Source organism: Mya arenaria, chromosome 14 (assembly GCF_026914265.1).
Source record: "Mya arenaria isolate MELC-2E11 chromosome 14, ASM2691426v1".
Taxonomy (NCBI): domain Eukaryota; kingdom Metazoa; phylum Mollusca; class Bivalvia; order Myida; family Myidae; genus Mya; species Mya arenaria.
Genome location: NC_069135.1, coordinates 25,675,114 through 25,702,316, shown reverse-complemented (window position 1 = coordinate 25,702,316; position 27,203 = coordinate 25,675,114). Strand labels below are relative to the sequence as shown.

Here is a 27,203-nt window from a genome sequence, read left to right as displayed (position 1 = left end):
CATCGTCTGTCCGTCTGTCTGTCCGTCTGTCCGTCCGTTAGCAATTCCGTGTCCGGGCCATAACTTGGTAACTAATAAAGCGATTTTCAAATAACTTAATACAAATCATCACTACATTAAAAGGATGTGTCGCGCGCAATTTCCAGGTCCATACCTCAAACACTAGAATCACCATGGGGGTGCGTTAGCAATTCCGTGTCCGGGCCACAACTTTGTCACTTATAAAGTCATTTTCAAATAACTTTATACAAAGCATCATTACATTAAAAGGATGTGTCGCGCGCAATTTCCAGGTTCATACCTCAAAGACTAGAATCACCATGGGGGGCGTTAGCAATTCTGTTTCCGGGCCATAACTTGGTAACTAATAAAGCGATTTTCAAATAACTTTATACAAATCATCACTACATTAAAAGGATGTGTCGCGCACAATTTCCAGGTCCATACCTCAAAGACTAGAATCACCATGGGGGTGCGTTAGCAATTCTGTGTCCGGGCCACATCTTTGTTACTAATAAAGTGATTTTCAAATAACTTTATACAAATCATCACTACATTAAAATGATGTGTCACATGGAATTTCCAGGTCCATACCTCAGTATAGAATCACCATGGGGGGGACGTTAGCAATTCCATGTCCAGGCCATAACTCAAAAGACTAGAATCACCAATGGGGGGCGTTAGCAATTTTGTGTCAGGGCCTCATCTTTGTAACTCGTCCGTTAGCAATTCCGTGTCCGGGCCATAACTTGGTAACTAATAAAGCGATTTTCAAATAACTTGATACAAATCATCACTACATTAAAAGGATGTGTCGTGCGCAATTTCCAGGTCCATACCTCAAAGACTAGAATCACCATGGGGGGCGTTAGCAATTCTGTTTCCGGGCCACATCTTTGTTACTTGTCCGTTAGCAATTCCGTGTCCGGGCCATAACTTGGTAACTAATAAAGCGATTTTCAAATAACTTGATACAAATCATCACTACATTAAAAGGATGTGTCGCGCGCAATTTCCAGGTCCATACCTCAAAGACTAGAATCACCATGGGAGTGCGTTAGCAAATCCGTGTCCGGGCCACAACTTGGTCACTAATAAAATCATTTTCAAATAACTTTATACAAAGCATCATTACATTAAAAGGATGTGTCACATGGAATTTCCAGGTCCATACCTCAAAGTCTAGAATCACCATGGGGGGACGTTAGCAATTCCATGTCCAGGCCATAACTCAAAGACTAGAATCACCATGGGGGGGTGGGCGTTAGCAATTCTGTGTCCGGGCCACATCTTTGTAACTCGTCCTTTAGCAATTCCGTGTCCGGGCCATAACTTGGTAACTAATAAAGCGATTTTCAAATAACTTTATACAAATCATCACTACATTAAAAGGATGTGTCGCGCGTAATTTCCAGGTCCATACCTCAAAGACTAGAATCTCCATGGGGGTCTTTAGCAATTCTGTGTCCGGGCCACATCTTTGTTACTCGTCTGTTAGCAATTCTGTGTCCGGGCCATAACTTGGTAACTAATAAAGCGATTTTCAAATAACTTGATACAAATCATCACTACATTAAAAGGACCTCAAGCCGAATCTCTTTCGGGCGTATAATGCTCCGTTTCGCGGTGCTCTTGTTTGGAGAATCTCATAATCAGTCACGGTACACTATTTATACAATACATATTTTATTAAGGTTACGTTTAAGGACCCAGAGGGGGAGGGAGTTTGTTTAATTTATTTTTTTTATTGCAGAAACCTGATTTATTTGAGCCTAATATTAATCCAGCATTTGGACCCGCAATGGGAGGAACAGTGATAACGATGAAGGGAAGTAATATCTGCATTGGTAATAGAAGGATATCTGCATACGTTGTAGATGATAACAAACGAATACATGTGATGGATCAATGTCTTTGTTTAAAAGGGTATGTTTTCTTCGGGCAGTATATAGACAAAGGAGGGTTATTCCAGAAATATGTGGTGCTTTTTGCATGATTATTTTATTTTTTAACTTGTTTTAATAATTTTTGGAGAACTGAATTGAAGGTTTTATTTCATCAAGGAAAAATGATGTGACGCCAAAAAATGTTATTGCGAAGCAAAATGAGAACGTTCTATAAACAAATAGTGTGTATCACCATTTTGTTACTTTTTCAACTTCAATCTGTAAATTGCCATGTACAAGGGTTATACGGTCAAAATTGCCATTCCACCCCGAGAAGTGAGAGATTATGAATGTATGACATTTTTAATTAACATATTTAAGTAACCTATTTAAAGTCTTCTCAAAAACTACAAGGCCTTTAGATATTTGGCATGGTTTTCTCGCGGTCATTTACGTGGTTCAAAAGGTTTACATTGTGACTCTTGTGGTCCTATCTGGTGCCAGTCCGTGACGGTCACTTGTTTTACAAACACTTATGTAAGGTAAATATTTAGGAATATTTTTCTCGATAACTAAATACTTCCTCCTGAAAGTTTCGCTTCTCCATTCACCATCAGTTTATTTAGCAACAGTTGATCTCATAAGCAACTTTCTTAGCCTAAGCAACTACCTTTTGTCCGAACGACCTATGTCTTTACTGGCCATTGAACGTAGGACTTGAAAAATCTATGGCATTGAATTATCTTTTTCTAAAGCCCAACCCTATCAATTAAATGTATTTAAAATTGAATGCAACCTTTATAGCCTGTTGACTTGTTGACTTCACACATAACCAACTTCGACTATCGCCACCAGCGATTTTGCCAAATCTTTTTTAAGGTGTAACTTTTCAAAAGGCGGGCCCATATCTCGTTACGGTTCCATCAATCAGGACGGTTTAAACTTGTTTCACATCAACTGATCAATTATTGTTTATATCTTAACTCAGTTCAAGCCAGATAGCACATTTCACTATACAGTTATGTCTGTTGACTTGCCAAATAAATCCAAATTCACTTAGTCCTCTATGTATGGTCATTTCTTATCTAATATTTCCAGACTTGGTAACATTATTCTATTTTATTTTATTTTTGATAAACATACCGATTTCTGCAATAATGGCCCGTTCATTTCACATTTTGACCATATTCACTTTGTACATGACTATGCCAAAGGCCAGAAGAGCTTATGCGATGGTAAAGTGTACGTAGTATGTGCATTCATGCGTCCATGCGTTCGTGCGTGCGTGTGTCTGTAAACAATTGCTTGTGAACACGATACAGTCTTCAGTTTTGATTGTATCTCGATGAAACTTGTTCAGTATCTAGATATCCATTAGAGCCCGGTTCCTTTCGAAAACCAGCCAGATCCGCCCATGCATGCCAAGATTATGGCCCTTGATAGTATAAAAAATGCTATTGTGTAAACACTAGCTTGTGAACCTGATACAGTCTTCTGAGTTTTGATTGTGTCTCGACGAAATTTGTACAGTATTTAGATGTCCATTAGAACTCTATTCCTTTTGAAAACCATTCAGATCTGCCCATGTATGTCTGGATTATGGGTCTTGAAAGTTTAAAAATGCTATTTTTAGCTAAGTTTATTTTTAGCCAAGTCTACATGAGCAAAGTCTATTTTTAGCTAAGTTTACATGTAAAGTCACAATTGCTTGTGAAGGTTTGTTCAAATTATGCCCCTGAGAGTTCTCTTTTCTTTGTATGGGATGGACCCCCCCCCCCTTAAATTGGGAAATGTTAAAAACCTTTTTGTCTGAAAGAAACCACTATGCAGATCCATGCTATTTTGAACAAGGCTTTATTTAGTGGTCCACTACCATGGTTGTTCAAATTATGCCCCTTGGGTCAAAACTGGCACTGCCCTGGGTGTTTAAGAAATATTTTCAAAATCTTCTTGTTTCAAACCACAAGGCCCATACCTTTGACATTTGTTGTGGAGCATCATATGATGCAATTGAAAACATTTGAAATAATGCCCCTTGGGAAAAAGCTGGCCCCACCCCTTTTGACTTACCTTTTAATATTTAAAGCTACAGTAATGAAATTTTGACCATGTGAACAGTTTTGTAAACAAGCATTAATGTTGTCCTCGGATGTCCTTGACATTGAGCTTTGACCGACTTTTTATTTTTAAAGCTACAGAAATGAAATTTTGACGATGAGTACAGTTTTGAAAGCAAATAGTTTTACCTCAGATTACCTTTACTTGGCACATATTAAAATAGTTCATGCAACTAATCTGCTTACAACACTTTCTGTCCTCAGATGTTGAACGTGCAGCATTTTTAGCTAACCCAAACACAAAAAGTGAACTATATATTTGTTGCCTATTACTCAAACGTACATCCTCTGGAATGAAAATGACCACAAGAGCCATGCCAGTAGAGCAAAGGCCCTTTTGGGCCTCTTGTTTATCTAGTCGCTATGAAGCAATGTCTATGGACCTACTTATATTGATGGGCCTTAAATTAGATGTGACCATCTCTAGAATAATAACTTTGTATGTTTTATTGACATTCATCTAGTTTAACATATCGCTTTTGTAACATCAGTCATAATGATAGAATGTGATCTAAGCAGGCAACACTTATTCAATTGGCGATTTGTTGCCTAGCTGAGAGCCTCTTAAGAGGAGTTAACGAGCATATTTACAGTCAATAAATCGGATAGTTTGTCTTGTTACTTGAATTTGTATATGTTTAAAATCAGGATAAGGATAATTAACCGCCCAGAATCAGTTGAATAAGACGACGAAAAAATAACAACATTTTACGTTTTCTATATATTTGCATCTATGAGCAAAAATACGGAAATTGGTTACTAAATTTAAGTTAAATTCCATTCCGGTGCCCAGTGTGAGTCTAGGAGATTTTAATTTATCATTTAATGAAGATATCAGTTTCAAGTTATTTTTGTTTTTGTTTGTTTCAGTCTGAGTGGCACAGATAATCTTACTTGCACCATGACAAAGGCCGACAAAGAGCCTGTCATTACGAAGCAATTATGTCTGTTTGTTGACGATGAACAATTCACTTTCGATATTAAGTATGAATTCAAAAGAAATCCAACTGTAAAAGTTATCGATCCAGTTATAGGATTTATGAGGTAAGTGTCATCTAATAGCATTGCTTGATATGTCAGTTATTTTCAGCAGATGATACTTAAAACAACCTCTTCCGAACCGCCTGGCAACTTGAACTAAATTTTACAGGATTGATCCTTCACTGGTCCTCTTTGAATATGACTAATGCTTAACCATTTATAGCTTGTGTTGAAATTTAGGTCATATTGTTGTTAGGCCTTCATGTTGACGTCAGTAGCTTGCGCAAATTGTTGGCACGTTGTCATTCTACCAAAGTTTCACTTGCATCATTATGAAAAAATATGATCCCAACATCCATTTCAGTGGTGGAACAATTATAACTGTTTCTGGTGATGACCTGAAAAATGGACATGACGCTTTTATAATTGCAAAATTTGATTTTGCAGAGACGGTAATTGTTTTATTATTTCACTTACATGTCCTCAGCCTACAATGTTTTTATAACTCGTTTGAAAATGTCTAGATTTTGTCGAAGGTTTTGTGTAGTTTTTGGGGGCGTCATTAGCATTGTCGTTTGTTTTTTTAAAACTTTGACCATAATGCAAACGGTATTATTCATGGACTCGCATTCATAGCCAGACCCAAACTTACCGCTAGCTTCAATAATTATGTTTCCTTTCGAAGAAGTTGTGAAACATTGCTTTGCACATATACGATTGTGGTAGACCAAACCTTTTCCGATTTATAACAAGACATTTCTTGGACGAAAGGTTATCGAACTTAGTAGGGAGGTTGGTCATGGCCTAAAAAAGGTTCATATTGATTTTCAGTTCAGCAAGTTAATGTCACAGTTACCTTGTACACAAGAACATTGTCCGATCAATGAAAAGAGAACGCTTGGATCTACTATCGCTTGCTTACTTTATCTTTATCTTTTCAGAAAGAAAAATGTGAGTTCGATAATAATTCCACAACTATTATGCACTGTCCCGTTCCAAAGGCACCTGAATCTGTGCTGCAATTGTTAAACAGTACCAATTCTGAAACAAAACGGCGAAGAAGGCGTGAAGCTTGCTCAGAGTGCTTGTCTGTGGAAATCGTAATCAAAATTGATGGAGTGGAAAAGACATTCAGCCTAACTTATTATCATGATCCGTCCTTTTCAAAATTTGATGGAACCAAACTATTTTCCTCTAAGGATCAGTATCTTACGATCGAGGTTTGAATTTGTTTTAACATTTAACAAAACAGTCACAGTTAATATTCTAAAAAACCCAATTGCTGTTATTTCTACACAGTCAAAAGTTATTTGTAGCAGAGAATTGAAACTGTACTGATACATAATGATATACTCACAAGCTTTAAATGTGGTTAGCGGAGTTTGTATGTATGAAAGGCGCGTGTATCAACAACTTATTTTAGAATCCTTAAACCGTGTTTGCATACTTGTCATGGTCGGTATTGATTCAGTGTGTGTATACCACGTGATAAATTGTGTCATAAATGCTACGTCGGAAGGCAATTCTTTGCTTCAAATGGAAACATTAAACACAGATTACTTCACTATTTCTTAACCATTTTAATGAAACAGTCTACGCCGCTTACGGAGCTCTGTCTTTGGTCTTCTACTTCTAGAGTTTGATTGAGAGTGAAGTTTCTTAAAACACTTCGACAAACCTTTTCACAATAAGGCCGTCTGACGGAGCACTGTCAAAACATTATTTTGGAAACAGTGTTTGATAAAACTAATCGCCTTATGAAACTTAATAAAAGGAACGCGGGACTCTTAAATTCTTATTTTAAGCAAAATATCTTCTGACGTAGCATATATGACGTAATTTATCACGTGGTATACACACACTGTGATTGTTGGGTCAGAAATGAAAGTTCAAGGTCATGGTGATCATCATAAACGGATTCTGATCAATTGTTGTGAAATCTTCAAATACATTTGGTTTTGGTTCAGTAGATAAAAAATCATGTAAGCCTTTATCCAGAAATAATTTCCAATCAAAAGCTTCTGAAATTATAAAAAACACTTTGGTAGTCTTCATACACTTTATGCACATTTGGCATGGTCATTAGGTGACTCCATCGATTGTGTGATTCTGTATGTCAAAGGTAAAAAAAATTATGATCGTTTTCATACGGTCCTCAAATGAAGCTAAAGAGTCTTGAATATAACCTGTATGATATCCATTTTAATTCTGACATTAAGTGCAAACTATTAAAGTCATAATTAAGTTTCATTTGACAACACTGGACACGCCTATAGTGGAATCACAGTAAATTCACAGATTACTAGGATGAGCTATTTTGTCGAGAATCGTGAAGTCGTATTTCAAGGTACCATAACAGTATGATCAAAGACAAATGGTAATTTTATGTTTTGCTATTTTTTCTTCGACCTTATTACACGATAATATCACCTCAGCTAAGACACTCTTGCTAAAAATAAGGCATTTCCTACTTAAAGCACAAATAAGAGTACAAATCAATATATTTGCCATATACATCTACTTATAGTCAAAATTTGTTGTATTGCCTTCCATTAATATATCATAATAGCCTCTTTACAGTAAGGTTTTGTTTTTGATTTGTTCAATCTTTCCTGCAATCTATGTAAATGAATCAGAATTCAAAATAGAAATGCTGATGTATATATCTGATATATGCCGTATTACACACATTTGAAGACTATTATTGGTGTTCTACCTTAAACATCTTAGGAAACCTTACTATTTTAGACCAAGTGTAATGAACTTCAAAGAAATATTGCCAACAACAAACACTAATGTACTTGTTCGGTTATGTTAAAGCTGCACTCTCACAGATTTACCATTTTTACAACTTTTTTTTATTTTTTGTCTTAGAAAGAGCAATTTTTTGCGTTAATATCTGCAAACCAATGATATAAGATCGCTGACAAAATATCAGATCATAGATTTTCATACTTCCGTTCGAAAATTAATGTTTTATGGCTTAAACCGTTACTGTAATTTTTATGTAAAATTAAATTAATTAAATTAATGTTTTATGGCTTAAACCGTAACTGTAATTTACATAAGTAATTTTTGTCAGCACTCTTATATAACTGGTTTCCATGGATTTTCGCAAAAAAATGACTCGTTCCAAGATAAAAAATAAAAATGTTGTCAAAACGTTCAATCTGTGAGAGTGCAGCTTTAATATAAACATAAAGCTGAAAGTATGCGTTTGAATAATGTAAATAATGTATCGTAGGTATAAACGATAACGGTCATGTTTGTGTTTGATGCACTGTACTTAATACAAGTCCATCCTCTTTTGTGTTAAACACAGTCATCGAAATTAAGATTTTCTAGAACAAGCCCGAGTACTATAAGTTAAATAATAATGCGATTTAAATCTGGCCAAAACATTTCCTAAGGCGTCAATGTGAGTCATTGCATGAAAAAGTGTAGCTTTTACATTAGCACATCCTTAATTCTTATAACAATATGCGATTTGTCTTTTACCGTCGAAAAATTGAAATAATAAACAATAAATATTTTCAATTAGAATAAGTGCAGAAAATAACACCGTTACTTTTATTGCAGGGCAATGATTTAAATCTTGTTGCTGGCACAAGTGACTACAAAATAACCATTGGCATAGAAGATTGTAAAATGATAGAGGTGAACAAGAATTACATGACCTGTGCTGCACCACGCAACCAGCCCAAGGGATCCCAGCCTGGTCAGCTACCGGAGGTTAATGTAAGCATAATTGTTTGCCTTATTCTCTCCTTTTTCCAACTACCAGAGTTGTGTTGCACAGTGAATACATCCATAGGGCTCTGAGACCTGGGACCTGTTTCATTAAAGTTTATTGATTGTCAATATTGTCCATATTTCGCACCGTTGAACAGCTTGTCACGTGGACTAATGTACACACTATTGCCTACAAGGGAGATCTGATGACGATCGATTAGAATGTGTATTGTGATTAATCCTATATCTCGGCCAATAGTAATCATCCTGTCTGTCTGTCTATATAATTGTTGAAAAACTCTAATGACAATAGGGTTTAGGACTTTTTGTTTACTTTTCCCAATGGAAACCTTATGTGAGGAACATATAAGTCTTGTTTGTTTTGCAAAGGGGAAGGTCAGACTTAGAGATCAATATCATACAATAATATTTTCATGGCAAAAAATATTGTATTAGCCATAACCTTTTAACCATTGAAGTGAATTCAATTAAACCTCACAAAACTGTAAAGCTCCACGCGTAGTTCTGAAGCGCATTTAATACGGGTCCTTATATCTCAACGTTGAAGATCACATACAGAAATCAGTATTATACGATAGCAATGATAAAGCACTCACTTGTGTATCTGAGCCATAACGTTTTAACTTTTAGTTGGGATTACATTTTACTTCACAGAATTGTAGATCATCATATGAAATTGAGTTGTGCATGACATTTGTCTTGTTATGTCAAAGGTTAAGGTCACATTTGGAGGTTAACATTCACCAGTACTTATCACAACCATACAGCTATGTCTGATAATTCAACTTCAATCAAATTAAAAGATTGTACAGCACCTTTGAAAGGAAAGCTGAGCAGTTAAATGGGATTTTAATCAAGCCTGTTTTTTAATATATTTTTTTAATATTTTTTAATCTTATTTACAATCCGACAAGACGCAGTCGGGGGCATGTTTCTGTGAATGCGTTATTCTATGTAAGTGTCTGGAAATTTGCTGGGTTTCTTAAACTTCATCGAGTATACTAATATTATTTATTTTATTATATTTCCTACGTATAGGTAAAAGTTGGAAACATCAATATGTCTTTAGGATACATCCAATACCAACAAGAGCTGAACATCATTCTTATCATTGCCGGAGCATCAGGTGGAGCAGCGGTGTTTCTTCTTGTGATGGGTAAGAATATATAATTATAGATTTGCTTGTGTTAAGTTTTAATTTCTGTAATTATATGTTGATTAAAGCTTTGCTGTTTGCCCCTAAACAATTAAGGTTAGGTTTTTCCATATCCTGGGAGTTGTCATTGTCATTTCAAAACTTAGTGTATGTGTTCATGTGTTTAAATTGACGAAATCATATATGCTTGCACAAAGTACAATCTCTCTGGCAAAAATACTTGCCCAGTTATGCCCATTGGTTACCAGAAATCATTGATAAATGGACAGTCATTGGCATGCATTTCCGGTGCATTTTGTTTTTAGCTCTACTGGCCAAAGGCCAGAAGAGATTATGCGATGGAAATGTGTACTTAGTATGTGCATCCTTGTGTCCGTGCGTCTGTAAACAATTGCTTGTGAACACGATACAGTCTTCAGTTTTGATTGTATCTCGATGGAATTTGTACAGTATTTAGATATTCATTAGTACTCGGATCCTTTTGAAAACCAGCCAAATCTGCCCATGCATGCCTGGATTATGGGTCTTGAAAGTATAAAAAATGCTTTTTTAAGCTAAGTCTATTTTTTATCCAAGTCTACATGAACGAGGTCTATTTTTAGCCAATTTTACATGTAAAGTCACAATTGCTTGTGAAGGTTTGTTCAAGTTATGCCCCTGGGGTCATTACCGCCCCCCCCCTGGAGATTGTCCCACAAGGGACCAGTGCGGCAAATGCAAACAACCTCGGCGACGTTGGCGGAGGCCCAGAAAAGAGTTCTCTTTTCTTTGTAAGGGACGTCCCCCCCCCCTTAAATTGGGAAATGTTAAAAACCTTTTTGTCTGAAACCAGTATGCAAATCCTTGCTATTTTGAACAAGGCTTTATTTAGTGGTCCACTACCATGGCTGTTCAAATTATGCCACTTGGGTCAAAACTGGCACTGCCCTGGGTGTCACTATTTTCCTAGAGACTTATTTAAGGAATATTTTCAAAATCTTCTTGTTTCAAACCACAAGGCCCATACCTTTGACATTTGTTGTGGAGCATCATATGAGGCAATTGAAAACATTTGAAATAATGCCCCTTGGGCAAAAGCTGGCCCCACCCCTTTTGACTTACTTATTCATTTTTAAAGCTGCAGTAATGAAATTTTGACCATGTGAACAGTTTTGCAAACAAGCATTAATGTTTTCCTTGGATGTCCTTGACTTTGACCAACTTTTTATTTTTAAAGCTACAGAAATGAAATTTTGACGATGAGTACAGTTTTGAAAGCAAATATTTTTTACCCTCAGATTACCTTTACTTGGCACATATTAAAATAGTTCATGCAACTAATCTGCTAACAACTCTTCCTGTCCTCAGATTTTGAACGTGCAGCGTTTTCAGCTAACCCAAACACTAAAAGTGAACTATATATTTGTTGCCTATTACTCAAACGTAGATGCTCTGGATTGAAAATGACCACAAGAGCCATGCCAGTAGAACATAGGCCCTTTTGGGCCTCTTGTTAAATTAACTTAAGGAAATACTCCTTAGGTGTCCCTATTAAAGTCCTCCATCCTATGTTGATTTATAAAAACATAGCCGCCAGGGGCGGGACTACTTTCCAACTTAAGAATATTTAGAAAATTTTGAAAATCTTCTTTTCAGAAACTATTGGTCCGATTTCAAAAATATTTAATAAACTTTTTCCTAAGGTGACCCTTTGTCAAATACCTTCACCCAATGATTCATTAAGAAAACCTGGGTGTCAGAGGCGAGGCTAGTTTTCACTTTTTATCTATATGGAAAATGATTTTTTATTGGATGACACTCTTATATTATTTTTTTTAAATGTTTTAAATTTTTTTTTTTATTATTTAACAATCATTGACGCTATTAACTTAAAGCTACATGAACCTTATTTACAGAACTAAAATTCTCTCTTGTGACAAGTCATATAACTCCAACTTAAATATTGTAAGAGTAATGGGCATGTGTTACTTTTTAAACAATACATACTTTGCATACGCATATTTATAAAACGGCACATACTTGTCCAATGACTACCAAATTTGGTCAGAATGTGTATTGGCTAAAACCTCGGACGAGTTTGATAATTAGCCTTATAGCTGTAGTCACCCTTATTGCCCTTCCATTATAGAAATGTCAAGAGCACCATTACTGTTATTTCAAATTGTATAACATTGTGGAAGTTGGAAAGGTATTTTGAATTAATGGTAACTTACCGAAAAATCATTTAAAAGGAATCGACCAAAAAATATTTATCTTAACCATGATACGTCTTCGGAATGGATTATTATCGATTTGTGTTGTTGATTCTGCATTGCCATGGCCATAATTTAAAGGGCACAGTACACAAATGAAAATCTGTGTTTCTACCTGATGACCTGTTGAACTGATTCCAGTAACATCTGTGTGATTGCGTTATTATCCCCCGCCGATCTTCCGTCCGTCTGTTCGTCCATCCGGTATCATATCTTGGTAGGCATTGATCAGAAAATATTCAAACTTTGTCAGAATGTTCCACTTTATCAAATCTCGACCACTAATAAAAGTGGGTCACATGGGGTCAAAAACTAGGTCACTTAAATTCAAATCTTAGAAAAACCTTTGGAACATACTAGAGGCATTATACATGGTCAAATAGTTCTGAAACTTAATCAGAATGTTTTACTTGATGAACTCTTGGTCGTAAATAAAACTGGATCACATATGATTGAAAATTAGGTCAAATCCGCGAAAAATCTTTTGAACGTACTAGAGGCATTATACATGGTCAAATATTCATAAAACTTAATCAGATTGTTTTCCGTGATGAAATCTTTGACTTATTTAAAATTAAGTCACATATAAATTAGGTCACAAAGTCAAATCTTTTTCATTTTTTCTGTCCGGAATGGTAATAATTGGTTGGATTATGTTCAAACTTGGTCATGATGTACCCCTTGATTAAATATGGACAGCTTGTAATGGAAGTGGGGCACATGGGGTCAAAAACTAGGTCACTAGGTCAAATCTTAGAAAAATATTTGAAACACATTAAAGGCATTATGTATGGTCTAATATTCATGAAACTTAATCGGAATGTATGCCTTGATGAAATCTTAGATTAGTTTGGAACTGGGTAACATGAAGTCATAAACTAGGTTTCTTGGTCAATTCTAAATGCTACATTATATACAATATTTTTTTTATTTCAAACAGTTGCAATCAAACTCAAAATATATATATATATATATATATATATATATATATATATATATATATATATATATCACCAACAATTGATTTCCATTCCTTGACTTATCCCAATCAGGTGGGGGATATCAATTTAACAAATTTGCTTGTTTGTGTTTTTGTTCCATTGCTAGCATTCTTTGATTTACTCTTACAGTGAAAGCATTCTTTGTCTGTTTCCTTGCAGTGATATCATTTTGTTTGATACTTTCAGTGAAAACATTCCTTGACTTGTATATCAAGTGATAGCATTCTTTCACTGATATTACAGTGAAAGCATTCTTTGGCCGTTTATTTGCAGTGATCTTTGTCTGCAAGTATCGAAAGGTGGGGTCAAAAGCTAAAGCATTGGAAAAACAACTCAACAACCTTGAACTGGAAATCAAACATGTGGCAAAAGAAGGTCAGAAGATTTGCTCAGGCTAAGGAAATATGATAACGAATGTTTTATGCTTTTAAGTAGAAAAAAAATATGCTTGAAGTGATTAAATGATATGATGATCAGATCTCACATTGATCAGCTAATCTATATGACAACTTGTATTGTCTAGAGATTTAAGGTAGTGGGGTACGTTGCTCAACCAATTTTCGACGTTAAAAATAAATATTTTCTAAATGTACTTAAAATTGGTAAGCATAAAGTGCTAAGCTTCCTTTAATCATTTATGCGAAATAAAATACCTTTCCGGTGAAGGTTAGTGCAAAAACCGGCTATCTTATATGGCACCGTAATTTCTTTAATTTCGTGGTAAATTGCGTCATCAAATATTTAAATCTCATCGAAAAAACATGTAAATTGCTATAAATATACGATGAACCAAGCATAATACGTTTTCATTTTCATATTTGCACACACAAGAAAGATAAATTAGAAATATCAGAAAAACTCGCATTTTTAATATTCATTTTCTTCGTTTTTTAACGTACCCTTGCTGTCTTCAACGTCAAAATAAGTGTTTAAGATGATGGCGGTCCCCATGGCTATTTTTTGATATGTTATAGCCAAATGTTCAAACCTTCAAAATGTAAAATAAAAAATAATTAATTTTTGCAATATTAACCTTCACAATATAAACAACACGTAATTTCAAAGTAAACGACTGACGTCGACGTCATTGGTTATAATGAACTAACTAGCATATTTAATAACGTTAAACGTCTATATACTGACTGCTACTACTACTACTAATAATAATAATGATAATAATTATAATGCTAGTAATAATAATGCTAATAATAATAATAATAATAATAATAATAATAATAATAATAATAATAATAATAATAAAAATAATAATAGAAATAATATCGATAATAATGCTTATAATAATGCTTATAATAATGCTAATAAAAATACCCTTGAGGCATCCCGATAGGGCGCATGGTGCACGTACGTTTGTCAATCCAACGCTCGTCTACTTTTACCATATATGAAAGGGCGAAATTGTTAAGAGATCCATTCGCTAGATTTATTAATGTATAGTTATACACTAATTAACAGGGATAGGTTACACATGTGAATATCACGGGATTTAAAATACTATAGGGAATACCCTTATTTGTAAGGGACGTATATGTACCATGTGTATGTGTTGATTGAACTTTATAAACGTATCTACCTTTAGCTCGATACGACGCCTTTTCTGTTTTACAATCCTGTGTTGTGTGGCGTTAAACTGGCGTTTCTAACTCCTGGCAACGTTTCGTTGTGATATGTCCTGGTGATAGACTGTGGGCATTGTTCACCTGAAAGCCATTCATCATCATCATCATCATCATCATCGTCTTTGTCGTCATCGTCGTCGTCGTCATTATCATCATCATCGTCATTGTATAGGATATAGAAATATTTGTTTACATTTGTTTTATAAATATGTAGAAGTTGTCCGGTTAGCCCAGTGGTTAGCGCACTCGCTTCTCACCAAGGCGACCGGCGTTCGATTCCCGGCCTGGGCACATGTGAGTTTTGTTAGTGGTCACCAAGCCGGACAAGTGGATTTTCTCCGGGTACTCCGGTTTCCCCCACAACACAAGACCACACTCTCGCGCAACATCGTGCCAACGAAAGTGACTTAGTATAAGCTATCATAGCTTCCTTCAAAATCGTTGTAAAATATATAATGGTTGAAGTAAATATGTATAAGTATAAGGTCGTAGACACAAACAAACCTTTAATATATAAGCGTGTCCTTCATTCTTTTGTGCTACTGCCGCCGAAACACGAATATCAAGGCTCTCAGACTCAGAGTAATGGGATCCTTTAGGCGCTTTTCTTGATATCATCATGTTAATGTTCTCGTTTGGATTCGTTGTTGAAAGTGTTGCCAGCTTTTCCGTCATTTTTGCGCTGATGTAGGGATCTATCACCTTTTCAATGTCCTCTCTTACGGCCTGATCCGTGAGGTTTTTCCCGTGCGACAAGCTCGAATGACGGTAATTTGCGTCCCCAGCACGGCACCACTCTGGTCACAGCTGCCATGTTCCCCGTAGCTGTGTGGAACAATGGCGGTAAGGTTTCTCTTTATGCCGGCTGGATCACCTTGGTTTTGGGATACAGTGAAAGAAAAGCACTTCTTTACAAATGAAATGGTTTCATTGCCTATTTTTTTGTTTTTTATTTTACTTTGTAAAAGCAGTTTGTCATGTTTTTCACAACATGGTTTTTATCACTATTTTTTCGAAGGGACGGGAAAAGGCATCGTTTCACTCTAGCATACGTTGACGTGTCGTCGTCCATTGTTAATGCATTCACCTCGAGGCCTTTTCTTTTCAAATCCTGAAGGCATTTCAATGTCAGGAAAGGCCCCATTGCTTTTGAAGAGCCCGTCCAGTTCTTCCCGCATTTGTGCTTCGTTGCTGGAACTTTTCTTCTGATTGCATTCTTGCAAAATCTACAATTTTTTTTAGGAACGCCAAAGCTCAAACATTTCTTTGAAGATTTGCCAACAATTGTCACGTGCCCTGATGAAAAGAAGAATATATGCATTAAAGACGTTTACAGAAGTGTATGAATTCAATAATTCGATTCATCAAAATATATTTAAGAATGAATTTGTACTTATACAAATATTTTGCAAAGTATCAAAATATGGACACTCAAGATGATATAACTTTTCGGTTTACATCTTTATAATTATGGGGGACAGACATGCATGTGCATTACACAGCAGGGGCGGTTCCTTGATTCGACGTTAGAGGGGGCGTAAGTTAGGAAGCGTAAACTTTCTACTTGTGTCTCTCCATCAGAAGCGAAAAAAAAATGGTTTAACGATTTAGCTGGAGTGGATACGTCCCTGAATTTTTTTACAATATCTAGTCCGAAATACTGCATTTTGGGCGTACTGTTACTTTGTTCCTTCTATATATTCTATATATTGTAATAAAAGTATACTCGGACGATGGGGGTGTCCCCCCGGGATATGCTAGTGCAGAGTGTTTTCCATAACTCATTTTGAAGAGCACACTGCGCTTGTTGCAAGCTTTCAAGATGAAATGTAACTGGAATCCTATTTACCGGACAAAGCTGTTGTTACTGTGACCAGTTCCTCGTTTCTGCCAGCCGCCATCCGCCGAAACCTCTACCCACTGTTCATCTGTTTCCCTACAATTCAATTATTCTCAACATTTAAGTACAATAAGAAAGATACTATAGAAGCATTTCCTTGTATAACTAAGCTTCTAGTTCAATAATATCCGTCATTGGAATGCGTTTACTTGAATTAAGTACAGTTATGTTTTATTCCATAACTTTATAATAGTTCATTTGTAATGTATGACTAGTTACTCAGAATTTCGAATTTCTTCTTCCACTGCACGTGAACATGACTGGGCGGCAACTGCCTCAATGCTCTCGCCGATTTAACGCTCCCTGTTCTTGAGTGTCTTCTTATTAACAAAGGGGAGGTTCATGTAGACAAGAATATTATTCATTTGTTGTTCCCCAACGCCTGCGTTGATCATGGCTGAAAGAATCGAAGCATTTCAAAACATATATACAACCTATTTGGCGTTAATTAGGGATTTTTGAGAGGTAACATTCATTAAAATAATAGTAATATTTATGCATACTGAAAACTGCAGCAAACTATTACTCTTTATATTTGTAATTTTCGAAATAAATATTTACCTGCAGCTAACTTTGTATTTACATCAAAGCATCGAGTCCCGGTTTTGTGCTCACTAGCCTTGTGTCGTTTTCCAGTCGGCACTGTGTTGTCAGCCAGACATGACATGCATTTTATATGAAGAATACTCCCAAGACCGTAATTAGTTTCTGATGTTATGTTCGTAAGCGACAACTGTCCCGCGCACTTGCAGCATTTTTTCAAGCCGTCTATTAAAATCTTTAATTCAACAACTCGTCTTCCTTCCAAGTTACACTCGCCTATCTTACGAATCTGTACGAGGTTCTGCATCCGTTTCTTGGTGTTTTCTTTAGTAAACTTTCCATTTTTCTTGCGAATAATCATGTCTTCTGCTTAATTGCATCGATCTTCTGCATTTGTATTGTATATGATGTTGTTTCCGGTTTTATTGAGCACGTGCACGGTTTTGACAAAAACGAGCACTTGCTAACACAGATTGCACTAATCGGCCTTTTGATCAGAAGGTCCTGGGTTTAATCCCCACTCGGAGCATCATTTGATGAGAGTACTGGTTATCATCCAGGAATGTTAAATGGTTATGATTTTATGTATATGATATAGATCTTAATAAAGTTATGTAACATTCTTATGTATAGGTGATGATCGCAAATTATAATAAATCTTACCTTTACCAAAACGCATGCACGTGTATGTGCATAATCGCTATCATTCATGCAACATATAAATTTAATCAATCATTAATGCAAACCTATCAAAAACATTTTGTTTTAGAAAATCATATTTCCGTTGCATTGGCAAAATGCTATTTTAACATTTTTTTTGCATTCAATTTTCAAAATATCAAGATTTAACGCCAGCATTACAACAACGTACATCAAAACAACGTTTACGTCAGCAATGTTAAAACAAACGTTTCTGAACGCATTGTTTTAAATTGGTTGCTTATTTAGCCCGAAAACACATATATTTTATTACATGACCCGAAAGGCTGAATATCAGGCTATAAAATGATAGAAAAAAATATAGGAAGTGCCGTGCATTTAAGGAAGTTATTTTCACTTCAATGCCAGTCGTTGAACGTAAATATACGTGCACAATTATCTAATGAAACTTAGCTTATCTCCTGCAAATTAAACAATATGCACATTTGTTGAAAATGCATATTGTATTAGTTATATAACTGTATTGAGGCATCTTTACAGCAATTTCCATAAATTTATAAACACAAATGGCTGATCAGTAACGCAAAACGTATCAAAAACGTAAAAAGGGGTATCGTGGTAGATAGCGTCTTTTTGCACTTACCGACAACGCCGACATAAGTCATTTTGGTAAAAATGAGGAAAACATGCCTGACACATCATTCTATCCAAATTTCAAAGAATTTGAAAGATATTTTATTTTGAACGTCAATTTTGACGGAGCAACTTACCCCACCACCTTAACTGTTTAAAGTAATTGTTCGTTTGTCATTCACTAACCCTTTTCAGAGTTCCTTGACATGCAGACGTCCATGTCAACAGTTAATCGTAACCTCATTGAGCAGGGATTCCCCTACCACTCGTATCAACAGTACGCGTGTAATGCCATGTTCGCTACCGACTATCTGATGTCAGATCCTGTAGTAAGTAGTTACAAGGTACGCATGCTTTCTAACCCTTTCTCACCTTGTATATCGAACACTGTATTACCTGTACAACATTTAATGCATATAAAAAACAAAGGCCCAATAGTTAAAAAAAATTGTTAGAAAACTTAAGCTGATACATTAACCCTGTAACATGATTTTTTTAACAAACTGGCATATGGCTCTTAGCAATACTAATGATTGGTATGATGCTTAAATTGGATCACGGCGAAACATTATTATCATCTCCTGCCGCCGTATTTATATATTTTTTTTCTTATTTTCTTCTATATCTTTTTGTTTATAAAGTTGATTTTATTTTTTATCTTATCACATTGAGATGTTTTTCAAAATTTTATTTTTTATTTTACATTTGATAACATCCAAACATTGGCTAATGTGCCTTTAAACATTGATGGTAATATAGCAATATTTTGTACAGGTAATGCTCAAAGTAACCACTTCCTTATGTTATGGTTCATACAGCAATATGTATTGTTTTTTGAATGTTTCAAAGATGTCAATAGTTATAGTTATATACAATAAAAGAAATGATATTATATGAGAAAAATGCATTGCTAAACTGTTTATGCTCAATTTCAATAGCATGTTGGTTCCATGAATCAATTATTGACACAAGCAATGGTATGGTATGGTATAGTTGTATTGTCTTTGTTTTGTACTGACTTATAAAGCCTCTTTGATTGCTGAAAGCCACATTGTCAGACATCACTCAGGAATGTTAGAACTATCAAAATCTGGTGAGGCAAAATGTAGATTGATTTGCATTTGTTCCAGCAAGTTGAATGTGTTAATTGTTATGTGGCTGTTTCCCTCCTTGCATTATTCTTGGATACATGTGAATTTTGGCTTATCTGTTTCTTTTGTTTGTTTTTTGTTGTGTAAAGCAGTTGAGAATCAATTATTTGCATTATGTTTGGTGTTCCTATTGCCAATGTGGAGTTCTTCAAAGACTTTGATTTTGTAATAGCTCATTGACGATATCATGAAACCTTTAATTCACATTCTTAGTTGTCATTCCCATATGAGAGATGCAATTCCCATATTTAAACATATTTGTTCTTTTAATCCCTAAGTTGTTTGACTGAGTAAAGTGGACGAGCAAGGAGGATTTGCTTGCGGTGTTCTTGTTCGATACTGGGCTTAGCGGCTCAAAATGATTTTGTCTTCTTGTGTGTGTTATGTTTTGGATTGTCTGTCTTTCGAAGAAAACATGACGTCTTATTGTCATAGTATTGATGTAGTTATCACTGGAGTCTGCGTCATCAGCGCATTTGTTGTGTGCAAGAACTTTAAGCTTCAACCTGTAACAAGTAAAAAACAGTTTATGAGTTTTAAATGAAACTTGGTAAATATATAGCCAGAGGCAATACACTCATGTAGCAAGACATTTAACTCTTGTTTTACTAATGTTCAAAATAAAACAGACATAAATTTAGCCTTCGCTTTCACTCTGTAACTGTCTTATGTAAAGAATGAAATTACACCTTTATCATTCTATATTTCATATTGTCTTTAATTTCTTTGTCTATGTGATAAAATACTTTGATTGAATGAAGAAATACTTCTGGGAAACCTGGGCTTCTGATAAGCTTTTTGTTTGATCTCCCAGCTTAAATCTCATTAACATTATGTTTATGTACTTTTATCAATTTATAGGTCCTAACATTTAATGTTGATAGATGCTATTGTTAATGTACTTAAGTTTCTCTTCATACCGAGAAGCAGTAAATGAACTGTTAATTTACTAAGGTACATTTAAGAGTTCCACAAGCTCATAGTCAAAGTAACTACAAACTTTCACTATGCATGCATGGATGACACACCTTAATAAGTAGGCTTCTTATTTTTTATGCCCCCCCTTCGAAGGAGAGGGGTATATTGCTTTGCACATGTCGGTCGGTTCGTCGGTCTGTCGGTAGACCAAAGCTTGTCCAAGTGATAACTCAACAATTGTCGAATGGTCATTAAACTTGGCATGAAGAAATGGCCTGCCCAGAAGAGACCCTTTTGATTTTAGAGGTCATCAGGTCAAAGGTCAAGGTCACAGTGACCTTAAATTTTAAAAAGATTTTAAAGCTTGTCCGATTGATTAATCAACAATGCCTAGACCTATGGTCATCAAACTTGAGGCTGGGCTTGACCAGTACTTGACCCCCGGATTTTAGGGGTCATTTGGTAAAGGTCACTGTGACCTTGAATGATTAAAGGTCGTCTGATTGGTAATTTGACAATGCCTGCACCCATGGCACTCAATCTTGACTTGGAGGTTGGGTCTGACCAGTAAATGACCCCCTGTAGATTTTGGGGTTCATCAGGCCAAAGGTCAAGGTCACATTGACCTAGAATGGTAAAACAGTTGTTAGATGGAAACCCCACAATGCCTTCACCTATGGCTCTCAAACTTAACTTGTAGGTTGGGCCTGACCAGTTGATGACCCCTTTTGATTTTGGGGGTCATCAGGCCCAAGGTCAAGGCCACATTGACCTTGAATGATAAAAGGTTGTCCAGAAATAACTTGACAATGCATGCACCCATAGCCCTCAAACTTGACTTGTTAGTTTTGCCGGACCAGTTGATGACCCGTATTTATTTTGGGAATCATCAGGTCAAAGGTCAAGGTCACAGTGACCTTGAAGGCAAACTAGACGATTCCTGGTCTTATGGTCATCAAACTTGACATGAAGGTTGGGCCTGACCAGTAAAAGACTCCTCTTGATTTTTGTTTTCATCGGGTCAAAGGTCAAGGTCACAGTGACCTTTTACACGAAAAAAATAACAAATCTTCTCCCAGTGATATCGCAACAAAGCTTGGACCTATGATCATCAAACTTTACTAGGTGGTTGGGCCTGACCTGTAGATGACCCCTTTTAATCTAAGGGGTCATCGGGTAAATGGTCAAGGTCACAGTGTTCTTGAAGCAAAACATTGTCTGTGTAGTAACTAGACACTACCTGCACCCATAGCCCTGAAGCTTGACTTCATTCAATCGTCCAAATCCTGACAACATGGCGCTCAGGGAGGCATAATGTATGACAAAAAACACTTGTTTATAATTGTATATGTGGCAGTAACATAAATATAACATCTCATCAAATATCATTTTGCTATGATGTGTACGTACATATTGATGTTTTCCATATCTAATATATTTTTAAGATTAAAAAAACAATCTGATATGCCACTCAATGACAGCTGATGTTTAATGATTATTTCTCACCTTTACAGATGTCTGATGAACTGCGGGCTCGAGCGAGGACGGGAATGGAACGTTTCCAAGGTCTGCTTGAGAACAAGTTCTTCCTCGTTTCCCTGATAACGACCATGGAGAAACAGAAAGACTTCTTTATCAAAGAAAAGTATGTGATATCGATAAATTAATAATGTAGTTGGAGATTGAGTAATAGATTCTGCACGTATTACTCGAGTTATTCAAATTGTACACACCTAGCAGTTGCACAAATTATTTATAATTCTAATCACAAGGGTAGTGGGTGTAGTAACTGTTTTGTACCATATATGTGCAATAAGTAGCGTGCCTATTATTAATAAGAATATTGATGTAATTTATATGCACGCTGCTTAATGCATGGTAAGAACTCGAATAAGGGATTTAATGGATAATGAAACCAGAGCAAGCACTCTCAAATATTGTACAAGTAGAAGATGTGGCACTGTGTTGATTGTGAAGTTTATTTCAAAAATATTGTTCACATATTAATCACAGTAAGCTGTATTGGATGACATAACAATGAGTGGAAGTGTAATTTTCTGTGATCGCAAGCCAAATGATTTTACATGTTATACCAAAATCGCTTATTGTATGTTTTCGTTTGAATCTTATCTTACAAGAGGAACATACTATCGGCTACTCATTCAGCCACAGTTCTGGTTTCTGCCAAGAAATGGACTTGATAGTATTTCATATCAGCGTTCAGCTATCATCACAATCAAATTAAATTAATTTAGAATAAACCAAACATATCATTTCATCATTGTGGATGTCCAGTAAAGGTAGTGAAACTTTTTATTGAATAGAATGAATAAAATATTGCTCTTTTTTTGGCAAGTTAACTATATTTCAATAATTTGCAAAATCCATTGAAAAATATAATGATTAAGCTATTTTTAAGTACATATGATGACATTTGGAATCATGACGTAAGTGGAAAAATATGACGTAATCCGGAAATATGATGTAAACGGGAAACAATATGTTAGCGGAAAATATTATGCAAACGGGAAATATGATGTTACAGGGAGTAGTTTTGCAAGCGGGAAATATGACATAATTGTGAAAAATTACATATTCGGGAAATATAATGTAAACTGACGTTTACAGGAAATATGGAATCATAGTTTGCTGTGAATTGAAATATTGGCAATCCATTGTGTGACTGACATGTTAACATGTAGCAGATAATTTTAATGATTTGAACATTTCTTTGTTTTGAAAAACATATTTTAAATGCTAATGTATAACACCATAAGAAATGTCACAGCATGCTCCTGCATGTTGTGGTTCAAATATTATAGTTTCAGATGTAGCTGTATTGTTGAAGTGTTGGCCGTAATAATTTTGGTATGTTGTTTATATCAGGGAATGGTAATTGACTATTTTTGGTATTACAGATCCAATTTTGCTGGCAATCTATGCGCCATCATGATGGGACGTATGGACTACATGCATGAGTAAGCTTATTATACGCCCGAAGGGTCGTATTATGTTATGGCCTCCATCGTCTGTCCGTCTGTCTGTCCGTCTGTCCGTCCGTTAGCAATTCCGTGTCCGGGCCATAACTTGATAACTAATAAAGCGATTTTCAAATAACTTTATACAAATCATCACTACATTAAAAGGATGTGTCGCGCGCAATTTCCAGGTCCATACCTCAAAGACTAGAATCACCATGGGGGTGCGTTAGCAAATCCGTGTCCGGGCCACAACTTGGTCACTAATAAAGTCATTTTCAAATAACTTTATACAAAGCATCATTACATTAAAAGGTTGTGTCGCGCGCAATTTCCAGGTCCATACCTCTAGACACTAGAATCACCATGGAGGGGCGTTAGCAATTCTGTGTCCGGGCCACATCTTTGTTACTAATAAAGTGATTTTCAAATAACTTTATACAAATCATCACTACATTAAAAGGATGTGTCACATGCAATGTCCAGGTCCATACCTCAAAGTCTAGAATCACCACGGGGGGGACGTTAGCAATTTCATGTCCAGGCCATAACTCATAAGACTAGAATCACCATGGGGGGGGGGCGTTAGCAATTCTGTGTCCGGGCCACATCTTTCCAGGTCCATACCTCAAAGACTAGAATCACCATGGGGGTGCGTTAGCAAATCCGTGTCCGGGCCACAACTTGGTCACTAATAAAGTTATTTTCAAATAACTTTATACAAAGCACCATTACATTAAAAGGATGTGTCGCGCGCAATTTTCAGGTCCATACCTCAAACACTAGAATCACCATGAGGGGCGTTAGCAATTCTGTGTCCGGGCCACATCTTTGTTACTAATAAAGTGATTTTCAAATAACTTTATACAAATCATCACTGCATTAAAAGGATGTGTCACATGCAATTTCCAGGTCCATACCTCAAAGTCTAGAATCACCATGGGGGGGACGTTAGCAATTCCATGTCCAGGCCATAACTCATAAGACTAGAATCACCATGGGGGGAGGGCGTTAGCAATTCTGTGTCCGGGCCACATCTTTGTTACTCGTCCGTTAGCAATTCCGTGTCCGGGCCATAACTTGGTAACTAATAAAGCGATTTTCAAATAACTTTATACAAATCATCACTACATTAAAAGGACCTCAAGCTGAATCTTCTTCGGGCGTATAATGCTCCGTTTCGCGGTGCTCTTGTTATTTATGTGTTAATACAGGGGCCATAGTGCAGAATCATCTTGAGGAATTAAAAAAATAATTTAACAGATGTCTAGAATAAAAATCTTAGTTTCGATAAAACAAACAAAAACACTTTTGCTTTGAAATGGTATTTTTATTTTAAAAAAAACCCTATGTTGTTTATGATGTTTTAAGAGTGTTACAAGTTCTGATCACCCAATTGGTTGAGGACCCTTCTTCCAAGAGAGGCGTGAAATCATTGTTCAGAAGGTAAATTTATTTCCTTTTATGGTATCCGGTAGACATACATTGTATATGTGAACTATGCATGCTTGGCAACATTATATTATTTCAGTAGCTATGTGCGGAAGAAAAATATATAAAAAACATAAAGATATATAAAAAACAACAACTGTTTTGATATTGAAAGCTTGCAAATAGGTCTTAGTTGAAATAAGGGGCAATTATACACATTGTAACAAGTTTTTTCCAATTGAAAAAAATACAACAACAAACAAAAAAGTTCGAAAGCAATCGATGAGCGAGGGATTGTAAACAATACATTTCTGCCATTACCTGTTCCTCATTTTGCCAACAGTTATGTCTTGCATACATGTGCGATGTTAACAAATTACTATTTACAGGAGTGAGAGTATCACGGAGAAGCTTCTGAGCAACTGGCTGTCCCTCTGTTTGTACCCTCACCTAAAGGTAATGTTCTTAGTTGAGTAGGGACGATAATTCTGAACAGATCCAAGTTTATCTAAGCAATGTACCCTAAACTTATTGTTAAGGTAGTGATCCTTGTTGAGTTGAGTTCTTCTGAGAAACTTCTTAGCTGATCTTCACTAAACTATTACAGACAAGTTCAAAGTTCTTATTGATCAGCGTAAAACAAACTAGCGCAAAACCAATAAATTGAGTTCCATTTGATGTAGCGTCACAGTGCCACAAATTAAATAAAAACATGTGTGAGTTCAAAATAGACTTTGCCAAGGTCTGATTTTAAACAGCTTGTACAAACAAGGTTTTTCTCTTCCCAGAATTTATCTATTAAATTAAACTGATTAAATGATATTATTCTGACGAGACCAATGTGTTTAGTCTTGAATAGCAGGTTTAAATGAGAGGAGGCAGAAAGTGACAGTTAAGCATACTTTATGAATAGTCTCTGACATACGTGAGTCAAGACTGATAAATTGAGTGAGGTCGGCCAAGTTTGATATAGACAAAGAGAATGATATAGACAAAAAAAAAATTGTACTTCAGTTTTCATTTTAATAAGGCCTCGCTGTCATTATGAATATCAATGAATAAAACCAATACATAGACATAAAAGAACGTCATATATATGCAAAAGAACCTTGTTTTAATACTTAACTTGGTGTTCACTTTTACCTGTGTGAATTCAATTTTAAGGATCACACCGGTTCACTTCTGTACCTGTTGTACATCGCCACGAGGAAAACGATGGAGGCTGGCCCTATCGATGCTTTAACCAATGATGCCAAGTACACACTGTCGGAAGAAAAACTGCTCCGGAAATACCAAGGCTCGGCAACAGACGAGGAAACGACGGATGTGAAGTTTGAGGCTAAAGCATTGGTAGGTGTTCAACATAAAGAAGGACATGCATATTCTGTGTTTTAATTTCTTGTTAAAAAGTATATAATTTTTAAAGTAGTGGAAATCTTTAATTCATGAAAAAGTAAGAAACGTATGTTGTCTTAGTGTGGTCAACATTGTTGGCGTAAATGTTGAATTAAAATTATGTCTGTTGGAAGCAACACCAGGATTGCATTTAAAATATTCTATGTTTAATCATTGTAATTGCTGAAACAACAAACTCCTATTGCATCTGCATGTTTTAACTATATTGCTAAATGTAAACTTGCTTCCTAGACATTGAACGTAGTGGTCGACAATGGAGAGGAAATCTACCCATGTAAAGCTCTCGACTGCGACACAGTTAACCAGGTGAAAGCAAAGTGCCTCGACCAGATCTATGTCAACTACCCGGCCTCGCAACTTCCCGTAGATCCCACTGAACTTCTTCTTGGTAGGCATAGCAATTTAATTGTGTCTGATACATGCTCAAATGACTTATATAGGATCGTACATGAGTAGCCAGTTAATACAAAATATATTAAAAATAAGATAAAGGAACTATGTGAGTATTTGTCAAACATTTCACTCTTGCCTAACTATTTTCAGAAAATTTGAATTCAAGGACAAATGGCGTATGATTCAATTTATAATGACATCACCATTCATCGCCTAAATTATAATTTTTACTCGTCTGTCAGTAAACGTTTTAATAGTGAATAAGTTGTATGAAATAACGTCAATTAAATTTACATAACACTTGTGTAATATAATGAAATACTTAAGTGTTGTATTACACCCGAAACAAGGAACGACAAGATATAAGTTCGCACTAATAGCATTTCGTGAGACTGCT

At 35.8% G+C, this 27,203-nt stretch overlaps 1 protein-coding gene across 3 annotated transcripts in view; it reads left to right on the top strand.

The window, feature by feature from the left end:
- Window positions 1-27,203, top strand: part of LOC128217011 (plexin-A1-like) — a 107,829-nt gene that overhangs the window by 69,252 nt on the left and 11,374 nt on the right. For 2 of the 3 annotated variants that reach the window (XM_052923801.1, XM_052923803.1), the window contains exons 17-30: window positions 1,754-1,926; window positions 4,874-5,047; window positions 5,349-5,436; window positions 5,926-6,204; window positions 8,564-8,722; window positions 9,776-9,893; window positions 13,420-13,521; window positions 18,715-18,863; window positions 22,103-22,233; window positions 23,507-23,566; window positions 24,938-25,012; window positions 25,387-25,453; window positions 26,162-26,347; window positions 26,645-26,801. In XM_052923801.1, the coding sequence (XP_052779761.1) occupies window positions 1,754-1,926; window positions 4,874-5,047; window positions 5,349-5,436; window positions 5,926-6,204; window positions 8,564-8,722; window positions 9,776-9,893; window positions 13,420-13,521; window positions 18,715-18,863; window positions 22,103-22,233; window positions 23,507-23,566; window positions 24,938-25,012; window positions 25,387-25,453; window positions 26,162-26,347; window positions 26,645-26,801 (1,918 nt within the window). The remainder of the gene's footprint in view (window positions 1-1,753; window positions 1,927-4,873; window positions 5,048-5,348; window positions 5,437-5,925; window positions 6,205-8,563; window positions 8,723-9,775; window positions 9,894-13,419; window positions 13,522-18,714; window positions 18,864-22,102; window positions 22,234-23,506; window positions 23,567-24,937; window positions 25,013-25,386; window positions 25,454-26,161; window positions 26,348-26,644; window positions 26,802-27,203) is intronic. The other variant, XM_052923804.1, reaches the window with a different exon arrangement.